Here is a 15977-nt window from a genome sequence, read left to right as displayed (position 1 = left end):
TGAGCTGCATTGCTGGAGGATTTTTATGATACGATCATTATCACTATCATTTTTATCACGTGATGAAAACAGAATTGGTTGATATGTCCATTTTTACAAGCTAGCTTTAATAAGCTACTGGTTCATTTTCTTAAGGCAGCCACAAGCAGGTAAATTAAACGATTCCAATTCAATGAGTGTTGATTAGCATTGCATTCGAGCAAATTGTTTGACGAGAATACAGTTGTGTGAAGCGAGGAACCAACAGCTTAGAAACCAGAGGTTTCTAGTGCTGAATTGTTCGCAGCTACGAACTAACGACGAGCAAGCAGAACAAAAACGTTCATCGCCATTCGATAATCCGTTGCTCGTCGAAATTTAGTTCAGTTGTCATGGTCGAACAATAATATTTTGTTTCATTGGTAGTGACAGTGAAGCGTCCATTTTCTTTAATCAATTTCTCAAGGTCATTGGTGTGGTTTTTGAACGACACTCGATGCAATTGCATTACCACTGGCTAGGTACGAATGTGTTCGCAGAGTTTGACTCGGATTTTTCTTTCGGATTTCGGGCTTGACAACAACTGTCCCAGTTAGATGCGATTTCGTCAAAACGCGACAAAATTTGCTAAGTATTTCCGTATTGACACAACATTGAAAGCTTCAGTATCCTGTGTTGAAGGTTACTTGCTGCAACGTCTAGCTGAGCTGGAGTACGGGTGTTATGATGCCCAGAAGTCCGCAAGCCAACCAGATGCTAGTTATCTACATTATTGTGTTAGAAGTCAAGTGTTTCAAGAAGGTGCTCATTCCGGTTGTTTATATCCGAGCTGTTCCAGATTGTGTGGTGTGTATGGGTATACCATTCGCCATGGATCGACAATTTTTCATCCAAAGATACTCGGGAAGAACGCAAAATTTATAGAAAAACCTGCTCAGTCTTAGGGAGAAATGAAAACAATACCTACTGATACAAAATTGTAGTAGTATCATGCCCCATGAAAAATTCCCATAATAGTTTTTCTCACCAAATCAGTCTAAGTGCTAATTTATTACAAAACTTTCGAGAAGAACATGCTCGATAGCATAAGGCAGAAATTCATCTGCATTACTCTGTTTTTGCAGTCCAAAATATTACCTAAGCAATATATAAGAGAGCTCAAATGATTCTCAGCCAAAATTGGGGAAAAAAACCTGCTGAGTTTCGTAGGCAGACGTTTGATCGTTGACTGATCACAGAGAAACAGACAGAGTAGTAACTATAGCAAAGCAAACCATTTCAAATTATCACCAGTTCGCGCGTTACTTTTATTTCAAGTGTACCCCAACATATTAGGTTCAATGTTACGCTCTGACTAACGTACCTTTTGGCTTCTTCTACCTTTGAATCCTCCTTCATTGCTCAATTCTTTCTAAAGTCTGTTTTCTTAATAGGACAAGGTGCGCACAGAATGCCAGTTCTTACCACCCCCTTCCCCAGGTGCTTCCCCCGGGATTATGTCGTATGTTCATCACTGTATCCTTATTACTTTGAACCAACAGTCACACACAGATACGCCGCTCGACGGCGGCGTGGTGGTATAGTGTGGCTTGAAACGCAAACAGCTAAAAAACGTACTATTCGGTCGGATGGTTTAAGGTTTCTTTTATGCTTCACTGTGCGTCTTCCTCGCCACGGTCAGTGGCTAAGGCAGGTACATTTTTTCCGTCCGCTTAGCCCGTCAGTCTTGGAAGAAGAATGAAAGTGAACGGTCGGATTTACTCATAAACACCTAGTTGCGAGTTGTCGGTTACTTCACAATTTTTTTTTCAGTGCTAAGTGCATACATATACGTTGATTTGTTTGAATTATGAAAATTGTTAGTATTCAACAAATTCCTGCAGTATTCAGCTTCAGGCTAAATACTGCAGGCTTTCTTTCAGTGCACGTGAACGATTGAATGTATGAGAAAGGAGATGTTGTCAACAATAGTATTGTGTTTCACTCGTATTTTGTTTTCAAAAAAGTCGGCTTTCTGGTGTCATATGCGTATGAGTTTGTTGTGGCTGTCTCAAGCAAAAAAAAGGATTTAGAATGCACCGTGTAGCATTAGACAGTGGTAGTCGCAGCGTTACACAACGTTAAACTGCGAAAATTCGATTGCATTCAAACGTATACATTCTATGGATATCACAACCACGTGAAATAAAACTGCGGTTTCAGCATAGAGAAATTTAGTCATGCTGTGGGCAGCGAAAAAAGTAGCACCATAAAAGCATAACTGCACAGCGACCATTATGCCGACCGCTCTACTGCTGCGGACAAACGCTAAGCTAACCGTGAAGCAGTGAATCTACCAAGTGCAGCAAATGGCTTTGCGCGCGCGATGATGGTGTAATATGATATGGCGGGCGGCTTGCTCGAGTATATGTATGTACACAAAAATTGATTATGGAATTAGCGAAACAGAACACACAAAAAACTGGGCTACATTTTGCGGAATCGATTTTACCCACACTGGCCAGTTAGCTCCAATTAATGGCTGGTAGCGTGTTATCGCTTACAATTTTCCGAATCCATGCCCGGGCCCCTCAGGTTGCGTGCGCACGATTCGTGCATTCCAACTCGATGCGAATATCATTGAACGCATCGACTCGACCCGCACCTGGTTTTCACTTGTGGGCAGGAAATCGACAATGTTTGCAGCACCGAATGACTGTTGGACTGACTGTTTTTTGGGAAAAGTCTTGAGCTTGACATTGTCTCGTCAAAGCCAAGGAAACTGCTATCAATATAATTATGCATAGGTAAATTCGTTTCAAGGTTTTAATTTTCCCAGTAGACAAGCAGTCTTAGTATCAGGATAAATCTAGCTGGGAACTGATAATTCTCCAAAATATTTCAAAACCCATCAATCGCAATAAAACAATTTGTTTTTTTACAGACAATACTCCAAAAAATAAATCCCAGGATTTGCCAAATTTTACAAAACTGTAAATCCCTTTTTACAGTGCTTTGTGTGTGAAGCCTAAATCAAGAAGAATTTACGATGCATTGGAACAGACGAAGATCGAGGTTACTAACTTTTTGTCTCATTCCTTAAAATGCCTTTTTCCAACCCTGCATACCTAGCGAATATTACACCAAATTTCTGTTTTTGAATCAAGACAACCGACCAATCCATTGGTCCAAATCACAAATGCACGATACTAAACCATAAATTAGCAATATGGTACAATGTAGATTCAAACTTAATAACCTTCGAGTAAGCCATCGGAGGTAATTGCAACGGGTGTTCAACCTCCTAACCGTAACTGGTTCTGGATAACATTTCAACAACACATACAGCTTTCAATGGCTGATGACATCTTCCGGAGATGCTACAAGGTATTCAGTGCCAGCGCAGGAACTGTGCTTCTCATGCACAGCGGTGCTGGCAGACGAAATTAGTTGAACCGGTTCCAATAGCACGAGCTAATTCGTCCCTCAAATGTAATTTGGTCTGCAAGTGAATGGTTAATCTGCGAGATAATCATCTCACAGCTGCGAAACATAACCAACTATCGGCTTACTTCTTCGTGATCTTCAAAATGATTTGACTCCCGGTAGCATGCGTTCAATCAATGTACAGTTGTTCTATAGTTGTATGTATACATACTAGCATCGCGGTGAAACCGTAGGGCCTACGAAGCGCTTGCTGATTGTCCATCTAGTCTATTATAGGTTACACACCTGGCAGGACGGCAAGGTGCGCTTTTCCGCAAAGACATGCGCGTAATAGCATAATTTACTCGCTTGGTTGTCCGGTAAAGAGGTGCAGGAACTTCTGTCCGGAATTATGTTTGATCGATGGGCTGCTTTGCAACCGGTCGAACGGTTGCTCGGTCGGTCTGATTATGGGATCGGCACCGGTGTAATAGGGCAGTTGTTTACGTGTGCTTCCGCTGCCATCCGACGTGCCAGTGAACCGTGAGCCCACATCATCTCCGGCCACCGCGTTCACTGTTCAATTTCCTGCTCGGGAGAAGCGCGAAGTGATACGAGTACCAAACGTTACTTTTCAACATACGAAGCAGATAATACCTAGTATCTGCAAATGATGGAATTTCCTTTTTCCACCTATGCTATCAGAACGTTCAGGTCATCGGTTGAGTGCATATATTCAGTTCCAAAACGCTGCCGACGACACAAGTAGGAAGATTTAAATGAGACCATGTGTTAGTATTATTGAATTTTATTCCGAAGGTGTTTGACAATCAACAATCTCTGAACACAAGTGAAACTGTTAGGTGCAATTAATGATAATGATGAAAAATTAAACAACTCGACGTGTGTAAATAAATGCCTTTGCAAGCTGCTGCCCAAGCGAAGAATAGCTCATAAGTGAATGCAAATTTCAAACTGTGCATAAGGAAGCAGTGACCGTCGATGGGGAAGACACCGTGTGGAAGCAGTTACTCGAAGAAAAATTGCAATTTTCGTGCACCAAATGGTAGTGGTGCCTGGTGCTGCGCGCTGGTGGTGGTGGAGAATGTGATATCATTTGTGCCTAACCGTGGAAAAGAAGAAACCCGATAAGAGCATTACACTGTAGTTGCACAAGCTGAACAAAAAAAATCCACAACGAGGACGCAGGCAGAAAGGTACATAAAAGGGAATCTCATCTCGTTGAAACTCATTACCCCGCTGCAAGCTGGCCATCGGATCAGGCGAGAAATCGGCGATCCAATATGAGGATTTTAAAGAATTGGTAATTTACAGTGTTCCTTATTTGGTTATTTATTGATTTGGACATAAATTATGACATCTCTGCTGAGTAATTGATGTTGCCATAAGAAGACATCGCTATGAAACTTGCGAGGGTACGCTGGGGGAGTGAATGAACGTTGTGTCTGTTTACTTGTTTTTAGGTGACGTCTACTTGACCGAATTCGTACATGTGGGATGATCATATAATCCAATTGTTGCTTATATACTATGCTTAGTAATAGATTGAGACAATTTTTACTGCACGTATGCTAGATTTAAATGTGGGAATGAGACTAGGGTTGGAATCGAGCAGTGAGAAGGGACCACACTAAGACAATCTCCCATATTTCCTCCAAAAAATAGTACCTTTCATCGACCGAAGAGTCTGACTTATTAACCATATTCCCATTCTCTCGTGGCATTTTTTTAGAAAATCTCAACCCCCCGGACAAAAATATACAAAAACACAAACTGTTACGTATAAAAACATTCATGTCTCTGTAAAAAACACAGGATTATTATGTGTGTTCGGGAGTGCAAACGGTTGTTTCAGAATATTACAGAATGCCAGGGATAACCAGATTTTGACAGATCTCGCTGCAAAGCTTTGTGCCATGTTTAAGTATATACTTCTTCAGCACAAAATTATTCGATCGTTTCAAAAACCAACACCTACTCCCTCCTTGTCATACTTTGTCACAAAACGCTAATACCTGCTCTCCCCTCATAAATGGTACGCCTTTCTAAGAGACTGTTGAACTGTTTTTGAATATACCGAAGCCTCCAACGGAAAGCGATATTTACAAGAAAGGGGTTTTGCTGCACGCGCAAATAATCCGGGATTCCACGAGTCGCTTCTATCATAAATGTAACCTAAAACTTGCAAAATCATTGTGTTTTTCCTCGGTTGACAAATTGTTGAACAAAAATGTGTTCAAATCGGTCATTTTCTATTGAAAAAAAAAAAGCAAATCATCCAGTTAAATTCGTACAGAATAAACGAAAAATTATTGACTCAAGCTTCCTTTTCAGCGAATGCGAATTGCCGGACCTTTCTCTTGACTTCTTTCATCAAGTTTTGTACAGGCTTTCCACAGCCAAGTGACCAATCACTTCGCCGCCAGTTAGCATTGAATTGCCATCGTCGCAGAACGCCAGTTAGCCTTGAACTGCATCTCGTGGACAACTGTCTTTCATGTCTTGAGGTTCCGCTTTATAATAGCCCAGTATCATTCTGTAGAGTTGAGCTCTGATATGTTGGGAGGATTCATGTCCTTCGGTACAACCTGAACGTTGTTCGCGGCATATCACTCCATTGTCTTTTTTCCGTAATGGCAAGATGCCAAATCCGGCCAGAACAAAACGCAACAACTGTGTTGCCTGAGAAAAAGCCTGAGGACGTTTTTTTTTCGTGTACTCCGGCACATAAGTTTCCTGGTTGACGGAACCTTTCGCGATGATGTCGATGAAATGTTGAACAGATCGCCTGCCACACGAGATTTTTCTTTGCAAACTTTGACAGCTTAACCTACTCTTCCAGTTGTCGTATAATGTTCCTGACCAGGAAACTGTTTAAAGTCTGCCTTGGCGTAAGTTTCATCATCCTGTACCACTCACTCAAACTTTATCAGTAACTTTACGTACAGATTTCGCGATCGTTGTGTAGCCGGCTTGTTTTGATTATTTGGAATCACCACCTTTTTGTAATTCAACCGTCCAGTTCGTTTTTTAGTTCGATTTACAGTTGTTCTTGACACTCCCAACTTGCATGCGACGTCACGGAGAGAAAGGTTTGGATTCCGCTTGAAACTGCTAGCCACTCTTTTCGTCGTTTTTGCGACCATCGGATTCCGATTTTCCCCTGTTCCTGTCTTCCTGGCTGTTCTCCAAACACGTTACGTTGTTTATCACGTCGGTAATGGTTGATTTGGCCACATTCAACAATTCTGCCAACTTGGCATGCGAATTATTGGGATTATTGCGATGCACGAGTAAAATTTAGATGCATTGATTCTCTTGCTTCAACGCCATTTTCATCACTGAACAGCAAATGTCAAAACCAAGGGGTGTTCACTTTTTTTTGATACACGATAAAAATAATACGGCAAATTAAATTTGACCAATTTACGACCGTAACACCCTTTACACTGCCATGAAAGGGGTTTGCAATAAAGTTCGATTATCCATTAAAAATTTCAGCTACCGAACAGTTCAAGACCTCACACTTGATAAGAATACGAGAAGACAGATTCCAAAAGCGGTATTTTGAGTTATCTTATTTGACAGTTCAAAATATCATAAAAAACGTTTGAATCTAGGAACTCATATGCAAATAGTATATAAAGTAGTTTCACTGTTTTCGCCATCAAGGTTAGAGTTCGAGATAAATTTGTTCGGCTGACTTATGGGTTACTATGATTTGTGCTGCATGGGTTGTTCCGTTTGTGCGTGTAAGGGTAAATCGATGAAAAATCGACAATTTTTGTGCATTTTTTCAAAGAAAACGTTCAGGCTTAACAGTAAGTACCCATACTACTACCCACATCAACCGCCGGCTCTGCTTGTATGAATAACCCGTATAGTCTCGAACGTCCAAAAGTAATTAAGGTGGAAGTGTGAAGCAACAAATGGCTGATTTTGAGCCTCTGAAAACATATCCTCATGTTTGTTATGGTGATGATAACATAAGACAGTGTTTTCATAGGTAACGCTTTAAATATTTCCGAGTCTTGTGCAAAGAAATTTCGTAGTCGACCATGTGGTGGCTTCTACACACTACAACACTAAAGCTTTCTATGACAAAAATTTTAAAAAAGCTGTTTATAGAGGAATAATTTACCAAGCAAAATTTTAGAAAACATAAATTATCATCGATTACAGAAATATAGATAACACTGGTCAGCAGAGGTGCACTCCAAACGCTCAAACTGGAAAAAAATTAAAGATTATAGCTATTCGACCATTCCTGTGAATTTTGGTGTCCCGAGCCACTAACTTTTTTTCAGACTTAAATGAGTTTTCTCGTAAACATAACGACGAACCCGGCGAGCAATTACTATGCGACACTCTCACGTAAGTTGACGCGTTCTGGTAATGGCTAGGGGCACAAAAATACATAGCAACGGTTGAAATAGCTCCAATCTTTAATTTTTTCCGTTTTGAGCTTTTGAAATGCAGTTTTTTGTTCATTTTGTCGACCACTTTTGTCTTTTATCACTTGCATTTTACAAGACAATATTGTACTGAGGTATTGTTGTGGTATACAAAACAATCGTTTTTACCCAGGACCGCACATCTCCAGAACTTTTCCTTACAAAGTTATAGCATATTTTAGCTTTTTCTCGATATTTTTAAGAACGATTAGGGAAAAAAGGGTAAGTGAAGGCAAAACTTTTCCCTAAAGTTTATCTCATGTACTACAAACTGTTATAGGTTCCATTTGGGCCAAGCCACCCATATTAGAGTACGGCAAGCATAGGTTACAGAAGTTTGTCATATTCTTGATTCACGAGCTAAGGGCTAGACACCTTTATTTTCATGAAAAATATTTCGATAATATTACTTATTTATTTATTTATTTATTTATTTATTTATTCATTTCGTCAAACAAAAGTAGACTACATATGTTTAAAACTAACTTACATGCTATATGCTATTTATACTAGTGGGAGCAAAAAAAAAGAGTTTATACATAATTGAATAATAATTTCTTCACTTGACGGATTATTACAATGAATGTTTTCTATCGACTAAAATTGCGCGTTGAGTTGAAATATTGTTTTAATTTAGTTCTCGACATAGAAAAGTCAATTGTTTCACAGTGTTGGTTATACACTAACATCATTTGATTAATTGGCCCGTATTAAGCATAATTGTTTCGTTGATGATTTAAAGAAAACAAAGTCCGAGTTCGTAAATTTCTAGAAGGTACATAAAGATTGAGTTTTGATAATATTTCGGGTGAATCGACACGTTGAGATACGATATCGTTAACAAATGACATCATTGCGAATTCACGACGGGCTTTTAATGATTGGATGTCAATAAGTCTGCAGCGTTCGTCATATGATGGTAGGGGAAATGACGTCCATCGTAGATTACGAAGTGCATATAACAGGTATTGTTTTTGCACTGATTCTATTCTGTTTACTTGTGTTGCAGAAAACGGAGACCATACAATGCTACAGTATTCTAAAAGTGACCTGACATAGGAATTATAAAGTGTTTTTATTGTGTATGGATCTTGGAAATTATAGCAGAAACGTTTTATAAAACTGAGCATGTTACTAGCCTTATTAATAATTGTATTGTAGTGATCAGTGAATGTTAATTTTGAGTCGAGTATGACTCCTAGGTCCCTAACTCGTTCACTTTTCTCTACTACCTGATCTCCTAAGGAAATCATATTGCTTGGCATGTTTCTTTTTCTGCCAAAAGCCATCGAACTACATTTTTTAACGTTTAGCTGAAGAAGGCTTATTTTACACCAAATGTAAAAATATTTTATCTCGTTACGAAAAATATTTACATCATCAGCGTTTTTAATTTCAATGAAAAGTTTAATATCGTCGGCATAAATAAGAATTTTTACATGTTTTAGAATAAAGGAAATGTCGTTTACAAATAATATAAATAGTAGAGGGCCCAAGTGAGAGCCTTGAGGAACTCCTGAGGTTACCTGAATAGGTTTCGATATTCTACCTTTAAATTTGACTGTTTGTTGACGATCTGTCAAATACGATTCAATCCATTTGAGTAATTGTGGATGAATTCCAATTTTTCGTAACTTGAAGAGAAGCAGGGGTATATCAATGCGATCGAAAGCTTTACTGAAGTCAGTATATAAGGTTTCAACATAATTACCTTTATCCATTGCGTTCAAAGAGAAGTTAATAAACTCGAGTAAGTTAGTTGTTGTTGAGCGCCCTTTGAAAAAACCGTGTTGCGTTGGGGTAATTCTATTTTTTATTTGGTGGAATAACTTTTTGTTTATTATTGCTTCAAAAAGCTCAGGTATACAGGAAAGAATGGCTATGCCTCGATAGTTGCTAATGTCGGTTTTTTTACCAGATTCGAACACAGGCACTAGATATGAGTTTTTCCAGAATTTCGGGAAGCAATCGGATTCCAGCGACATATTGAAAATTAAGAACAGTGGGGAAGTTAGCTCTCTAGCTAAATGTTTCATGAATGCTGGCGGAATTCCGTCTGGTCCCGGACCTTTAGACGCATCCAGAGCTTTTAAAGTATCTTCAATTTCGCGTGCGCTGACATGTTCAATATTGAAATAGTTGGGAAACTCAGGAAAGTTGGTGAAAAATGTATAGTCACGATCAGATTCGGAGAAAGTTGTATAATTTTGTTGAAAAAAATCAGCAAATAGATCAGAGATGTATGCCGGGTTCTCTTCAACTTTGTCATGCAGTTGCATTTTTGAAGGAAAATTTTCAGATTTTAACTTTAATTTAACATATTTGAAAAAATTTTTTGGACAGGATTTGATTTCAAGCTCAGTCTTTAATGTGAACTCTTCAAACGCGTTACCAATGGCATCGTTTAATTCGCCGCAAATGTTAAGATAAGTTGTTGAAGCATCACGATTTTTATGAGTTTTGTATTTTTTATGTGCTTTCTATATCCGAATCGACGTTTCCGTCTTCAAACAATACATCTTGCCAGTTGATACTATTTAGTTTATGTTTTAATTCATCATAGTTTGCTGACTGAAAGTCAAAAACATCTTCGAATTCATATTCGTTAGGTCTTTTATTCACATGCACAAATAAAGAAAACTCTATTGCTGTATGATAAACTTCGTTCTTCCATAATGGTTGTAATGAATTCGTCACACAAAAGTCTTCACTAATGTTGGACATTAACAGATCTAGATAACAATTTTGTCCATTTTTCACATGATTTATTTGATTAAGACCAAGACTAGAGGTTTTATCAAAAAGAAGTTGCAGCGTTTCATTTTCGCCAATAATAGGAAGTAAAATGCTATGGTTATCGATGTCCGGAATAAAATCAATGTTGCGTTGGTTGAAATCACCGTATATGTGGAGTTTTACTTCAGGTAACAGCTTAGATGCAATATTTTCAACAACATGAAGAAACTTTTCAAAGATTTCATTCCGCGCATTATTTGGAGGGAAATAGACAGAGACAAATACGTGTGTCTCTCCTGCTAGTTCTGCTTTCACCCAAACATGTTCGAACTCTTTAAACTGAATGGTGTCGATAAGCGCTGAATTAAAGTCTACTGACACCGCAATCAACACACCACCACCGGATTTCATTTCAGATAATTGATAGTTACGGTCATTTCTATAGACATTATATCGGCAACCGAAGACTTCTTCGCTGCGAACACCCTCATCCCAGCTGGTTTCGGTTGCTAAAATAACAGAAAATGAACAGGATAGTACATTTTTTTGAATTTCGTTAATTTTGTGAGCGCCTCGCATGCGGTTAAAATTTTGGCAATATACAGAGATCTCGGTAGTGGTGGGGTGTTCGAGTGTAGAAGCTAAAGAATGAGAGTCATTATTAACAGAAGTGTTTACTAGAGCAGAGCAGGTCGCGTCATTTCCTACATCTCTAGGTTGAACAAAATTATCACCAGCAACGGTCCTCTGATGAGTGAGTCAATTGCGTTGAAGACACGAGTGCCTAGATGAGCACGCAATGCATTGTGAAGTAGGAAGGTGTGCAGGATCGCTGATCATCTGGGGTTGAGAAAGTGAAAACTCGTCGTTCGCCGGGTATGGGTTAAGAGTTTCGCCTCTTTGAAATTGAATCGTAGGAATGAAGTTAGATTGAGGTCTGGAGAATTGGTCTTTCGCTGCTGCAAGAAGCACTCTGTCAGGTGGTGGTGGTAAGTTGATTTGCATGGAAACGATTAGAGTTGATGTGTTGTTGATTATTGTAGGAGTTGGTGACGTTATTCTGTTGCCTGTTGGCCTGTTGCCTGTTGTTGACGTGACGGTTGTGGTTGGTATATCTACGGTTACTATTGGTGTTGAAGTTGTAGTTGTTTCGATTGGTACTTTGATGGTTATTATCGAGATTTCTGTTAAAGTTGAGGTTGCGATTCTGGTTCTGATTGTTGTTGTTATTGTTGAAGTAGTTCTTATTGTTGCGGTTGTTGTTGGAAATGTTATTATTATTGTAGTAATTGCTGTTGTAGTTATTTCTATTGTTATTGACAAAGTTGTTGTTATTATCGTTGTTGTTGTTGTGAATGATATGGTTATGCCTACGGTTGTTGTTTCTGTTGTAATTATTTCGCCTATAATGATTTCGTCTTCTGGCCCTCCGTTTTCTTGCTTTGTCAGCTTGTTTTTGCTGCTGCATAATACGGTGTAATTTTGTATCGTACGCTGTCCAGTCCTGTTTCCAAACTTTTCTCGAGCCAAGGAAACGCCATCCACTGTTTGGAAGATCATTTGAAGGCTGGACGGCCATAGCTATTTCCTCTGCCACACTTGGATAGCCAATGCTGTTTTCGATGGGCATCATTCTTGGCGTGTACTCAGAAATTCTGCTGCTAATTATTCGAAATTCTTCCAAGATTTCAGGAACACTACATTGAGTCTTAGAAGTGGCCACATCGATCAAATTTTCATTAACAGCTTCAAGCTGTTCGTCGACTTTATTAGTTATTTCATCAATATGACTGGTCAGCTTATTTGTAATCGAGTTGCTAAGTATCCCAAGCGACTCAGTCATGTTAACTTTAGCGGAAGTTATAGCATCGTCGAAAAGTGTCGTCACGTGGTTATTGATTTGTTTCGATATTGAATATTGGAAATATTTCGCAATATATCAATAGTGTCTTGCCCCATGTTCACAGGTTTTGAAGATTTTCATGATTTATTCTTGTTTTCGTTTTTAAAGCATATAATGCCCTAGAAGTTTTTTTTTTACCCAAAAAATGTTACTTTCATAAAAAATTTCAGAGCATTTCATGCTTTGAAAACGAAAACAAAACAAAAGTTAAGTACGAAAAAAAACACAATTTTAAGTAACTTCCAAATGAAATACTTTATGACTCTGATATATATTTTGTTTATTTGGCAAAGTTTCATATTTTTATGTTTTCTAAAACTTTGCCGAATACACAATTCCTCTATCTCTTAACACAAAAAAGTTGTTTTCTTTTATTTTTGTCGTAGAAAGCATTAATTGCGGGTCAATCATACAAATAATAATTTAAAAGACACCATTTAACTAGAGATAATTCCTTAGCGGCTTTTGCACGCAAGTCGCTGAGGAATTAGGTTCCACTTTTCGCCCTTTTGGACCACAGTGCACTGGTCGATAAAAGCAATGAGAAAAATTTCCCTATAGCTCAAACTAGAAAAATAATATTGATTATAGCTTTTTACCCAGTACTGTGAATTTTGGTGCCCCTAGCCAGCTCTCAAAAGTGCGTCAAAAGATCACAGAGTAATTGCTCGCCGAGTTCGTCGCTTGTACGTTTGCTTAGGGGAAAACTTCATTAAAATCTCTTGCGGCTGAACGCACTTCCGAGGCAGGTTCGGCATCGAAACTGTCAGCATATACTCCACACAGGATTCGCCCTAGAGCTTAAACTCAAAAAATGAAATTTTATGCCTTTTTAATCTTTCCTGTGAATTTTGGTGCACTAGCCACTTCAAAAGTATGTCGAGTCTTCGGAAATATAAATGAAGTTCTCTCGTACACAAGCGTAGAAGCGACGAGCCCGGCGAGTAAATACTCTGCGGTCTTTTGACGTAGTTCCGAGCTTGCAAGGGGCAACAAAATTCGGATGCCTCTGGTCGCCTCGGAAGTGCGCCGGGTCTTCAGTTTGACTATTAGGACACAAGTTTTGTCGGCTAGTAATTACTGTGTAGCCTTTTAACGCTTTTCCGAGCTGGCGAAAGGCACCAAAATTCAAAGAAACGGTTCAAAAGTTATATTCTTTCATTTATTTTCCAGCTGAGTTCTAAGATATTTTTTCGCTTTTGTCGCCAGTGTAATCTAACAGTTTTTCGCAACGAACATTCGAATACATGAAAACCGACATACTAGAAAGTTTTTATGGTTGTTGCAGTCATCTTCTAATTTTTGAATTCCATCCCTGCCTCAAGAATTGGAAGAATCTGAAAAGATGCTTTCATTATTCGGGGTACCTGGGGTAATAAGCACCGTTGAGGCAAGATTCATCTCCTCCGACTTAGGATGTAAAACACATTTCAAAAACATAATAATAATTCTACTGTTTGAATCTATGTTTTCTTTAGTCACCCAGTCAATTTGGCAGCACTGCAATGTCAAAAAATGTAAATAAATGCAAGAAAAAAAATTCGTTGCAATTATAGTCTAACTTTTTCTCATCTGAACTATGTGTAATTTAGCTTTCTCAATTGTTGTTTTCCACCAGTGTTCTTGCATTGAATAAACGTCAAGTACTATATTTCTGATGAAATATTGGTAAGTTTCAACGAGCATTACCGTCATGTAACCAGAACCAGTTACGTTCGAGGCAAAACGCTTCCTGTAGCTCGGGGCGGAAGGACTTTTTGTAAACAAATTGTTTGCTTACATTTCATCTCATTTCCAGGAAGTTCAACCGGCGGTCATGGACCGTTGGACAGCTACGATCGGTGCTAGAGGCAATCAAAAACGGCATTTCCAAAAACCATCCCGCCCGAGTGTATGGAATTCCAAAGAACACTATCCACACATGATTATGATTACCACAATCATGTTTTAAGAGCAGGTTTTAACAACAAATAAAGTATTGTAAAGAAAAATTGTTTTGTCCGCATTACTGACCATTGTGTTAGTTGACAAAATTAGCCGTATCACCCCAATATTGTAGTGCATTCTGCCTTTTTGATGGTGTGCACTTTACCTCATTTGGTGCTTTTTGCCCCTTTGTTGCGGTGCATTTTATCCCAGGAAGGGTGTATCTTGTCTCGATTGGTGACTTTTCCAAATTATTCCACTCACTTAAAACAAAGTGTGTTATGCATTTTCTATAATGTTTTAGCACCTGATGTTGTTAACTAGTACGTTTTACCTTAGGAACCCCTATTAGTAGAAAGTAGAGAACTTGCGCTGGCGAGTACGACGTATGTTGCTATAATTCATAATTTTAATCATTGGCGTAGCTACGGGAAGGCTAGGGGGGGACTATAGCCCCCTCTAGGATTTCTGTAGCCCTTTCTAGATTTGATCATACCATTACTAATTTCACTTCTCAAAATTCTACAGTTGGATCTAGAGGACTGGGAATTTGTAAATAATAATAATTTCTTCTATCGACCACACCAAAATATTTGTGAATCTACTTCAACAAGACAACAATTCAATAAGAATAACGACGTCATTGGATACGTATTTACTCTTTTTAGTCATACCTCTCTTTCTCTTCTTCTGCCTTCATTGACGCGCGTTTTGATTTCATCAACAAACAGCTGTCAAAGTCCAAAAGTGGACATTTTCCCGAATCGTTTGAAATTTAGTTCTCCTAATAGCAATTCCGGTGAGTGATTCCAACTATGTACTTCGATTCATATCACCACATATAAAATATTTCCCAGGAATGAAAAAGAATGAGAACAGTAAAGCAGATACTCGGGTCATTTTTTAGGCGACTTCCTCCAGCTACTGCTGCAGCGCCGAAATCGGATCCCCGAATTAGCCCCACTAGGATTTTTCCTTAATTACGCCAATGATTCTAGTAACAGCATTTCGTAATTTTTCTTAAGGCTGTGTGCGAGGTTGAGTTACGTTAATGCAAGTTGATGCTTTATAATAAACATCTGAAATTATTTCATCAGTCTAGCTATAATTGCACCCTAAAAAACTAATGCAAACACATTCTTGGACGGTTGGTAAATCCTAGTTCGTTAAATCTTGTTTAATCTTCGCAATATATATCCGCCGTATAAAATTAACCTCAAAACAACAGCGTGTTTGTATCTTCTGGTAAAATTTATTTGAGTTCTCTTGATTGCCAAATCCTGTATCACTGAAAATTGTTTATTATGCATGCCATTATCAACGAAAAAGCTATCTAGTAGATAAATTAGACTACATCATCCTCGTTTCTTCGTTGCTAACTAGCTGAACTCCTACGTGATTTGCTAGACATTTATGGACAACTAATTTTTTTTCGATGTGCGCGTATAGCCGAACTACAATTCAATACATGTCATTTTATAATTAGGTCAAAATTTAATTGTTTACAACTTATTTAATTCCATTTCTATAGTACTGAAAAACACGCAACCTGT

At 38.5% G+C, this 15977-nt stretch overlaps 1 protein-coding gene across 6 annotated transcripts in view; it reads left to right on the top strand.

Annotated features, from left to right (window-relative positions):
• Window positions 1-15977, top strand: part of LOC129733182 (protein PALS1) — a 113140-nt gene that overhangs the window by 58563 nt on the left and 38600 nt on the right. The window contains exons 1-2 of one of the 6 annotated variants that reach the window (XM_055694812.1): window positions 1708-1837; window positions 4204-4708. The exons of the other annotated variants lie outside the window; for them this stretch is intronic. Coding sequence (XP_055550787.1) covers window positions 4689-4708 — 20 coding nt within the window. The 5' untranslated portion in view covers window positions 1708-1837; window positions 4204-4688. Of the gene's footprint in view, window positions 1-1707; window positions 1838-4203; window positions 4709-15977 lie in introns of those variants that run through there. 6 annotated transcript variants of the gene reach the window in all.

Source organism: Wyeomyia smithii, chromosome 3 (assembly GCF_029784165.1).
Source record: "Wyeomyia smithii strain HCP4-BCI-WySm-NY-G18 chromosome 3, ASM2978416v1, whole genome shotgun sequence".
Lineage (NCBI taxonomy): Eukaryota > Metazoa > Arthropoda > Insecta > Diptera > Culicidae > Wyeomyia > Wyeomyia smithii.
The sequence above is the reverse complement of the archived record's forward strand: the minus strand, read 5'-3'. Positions and strand labels throughout refer to the sequence as shown.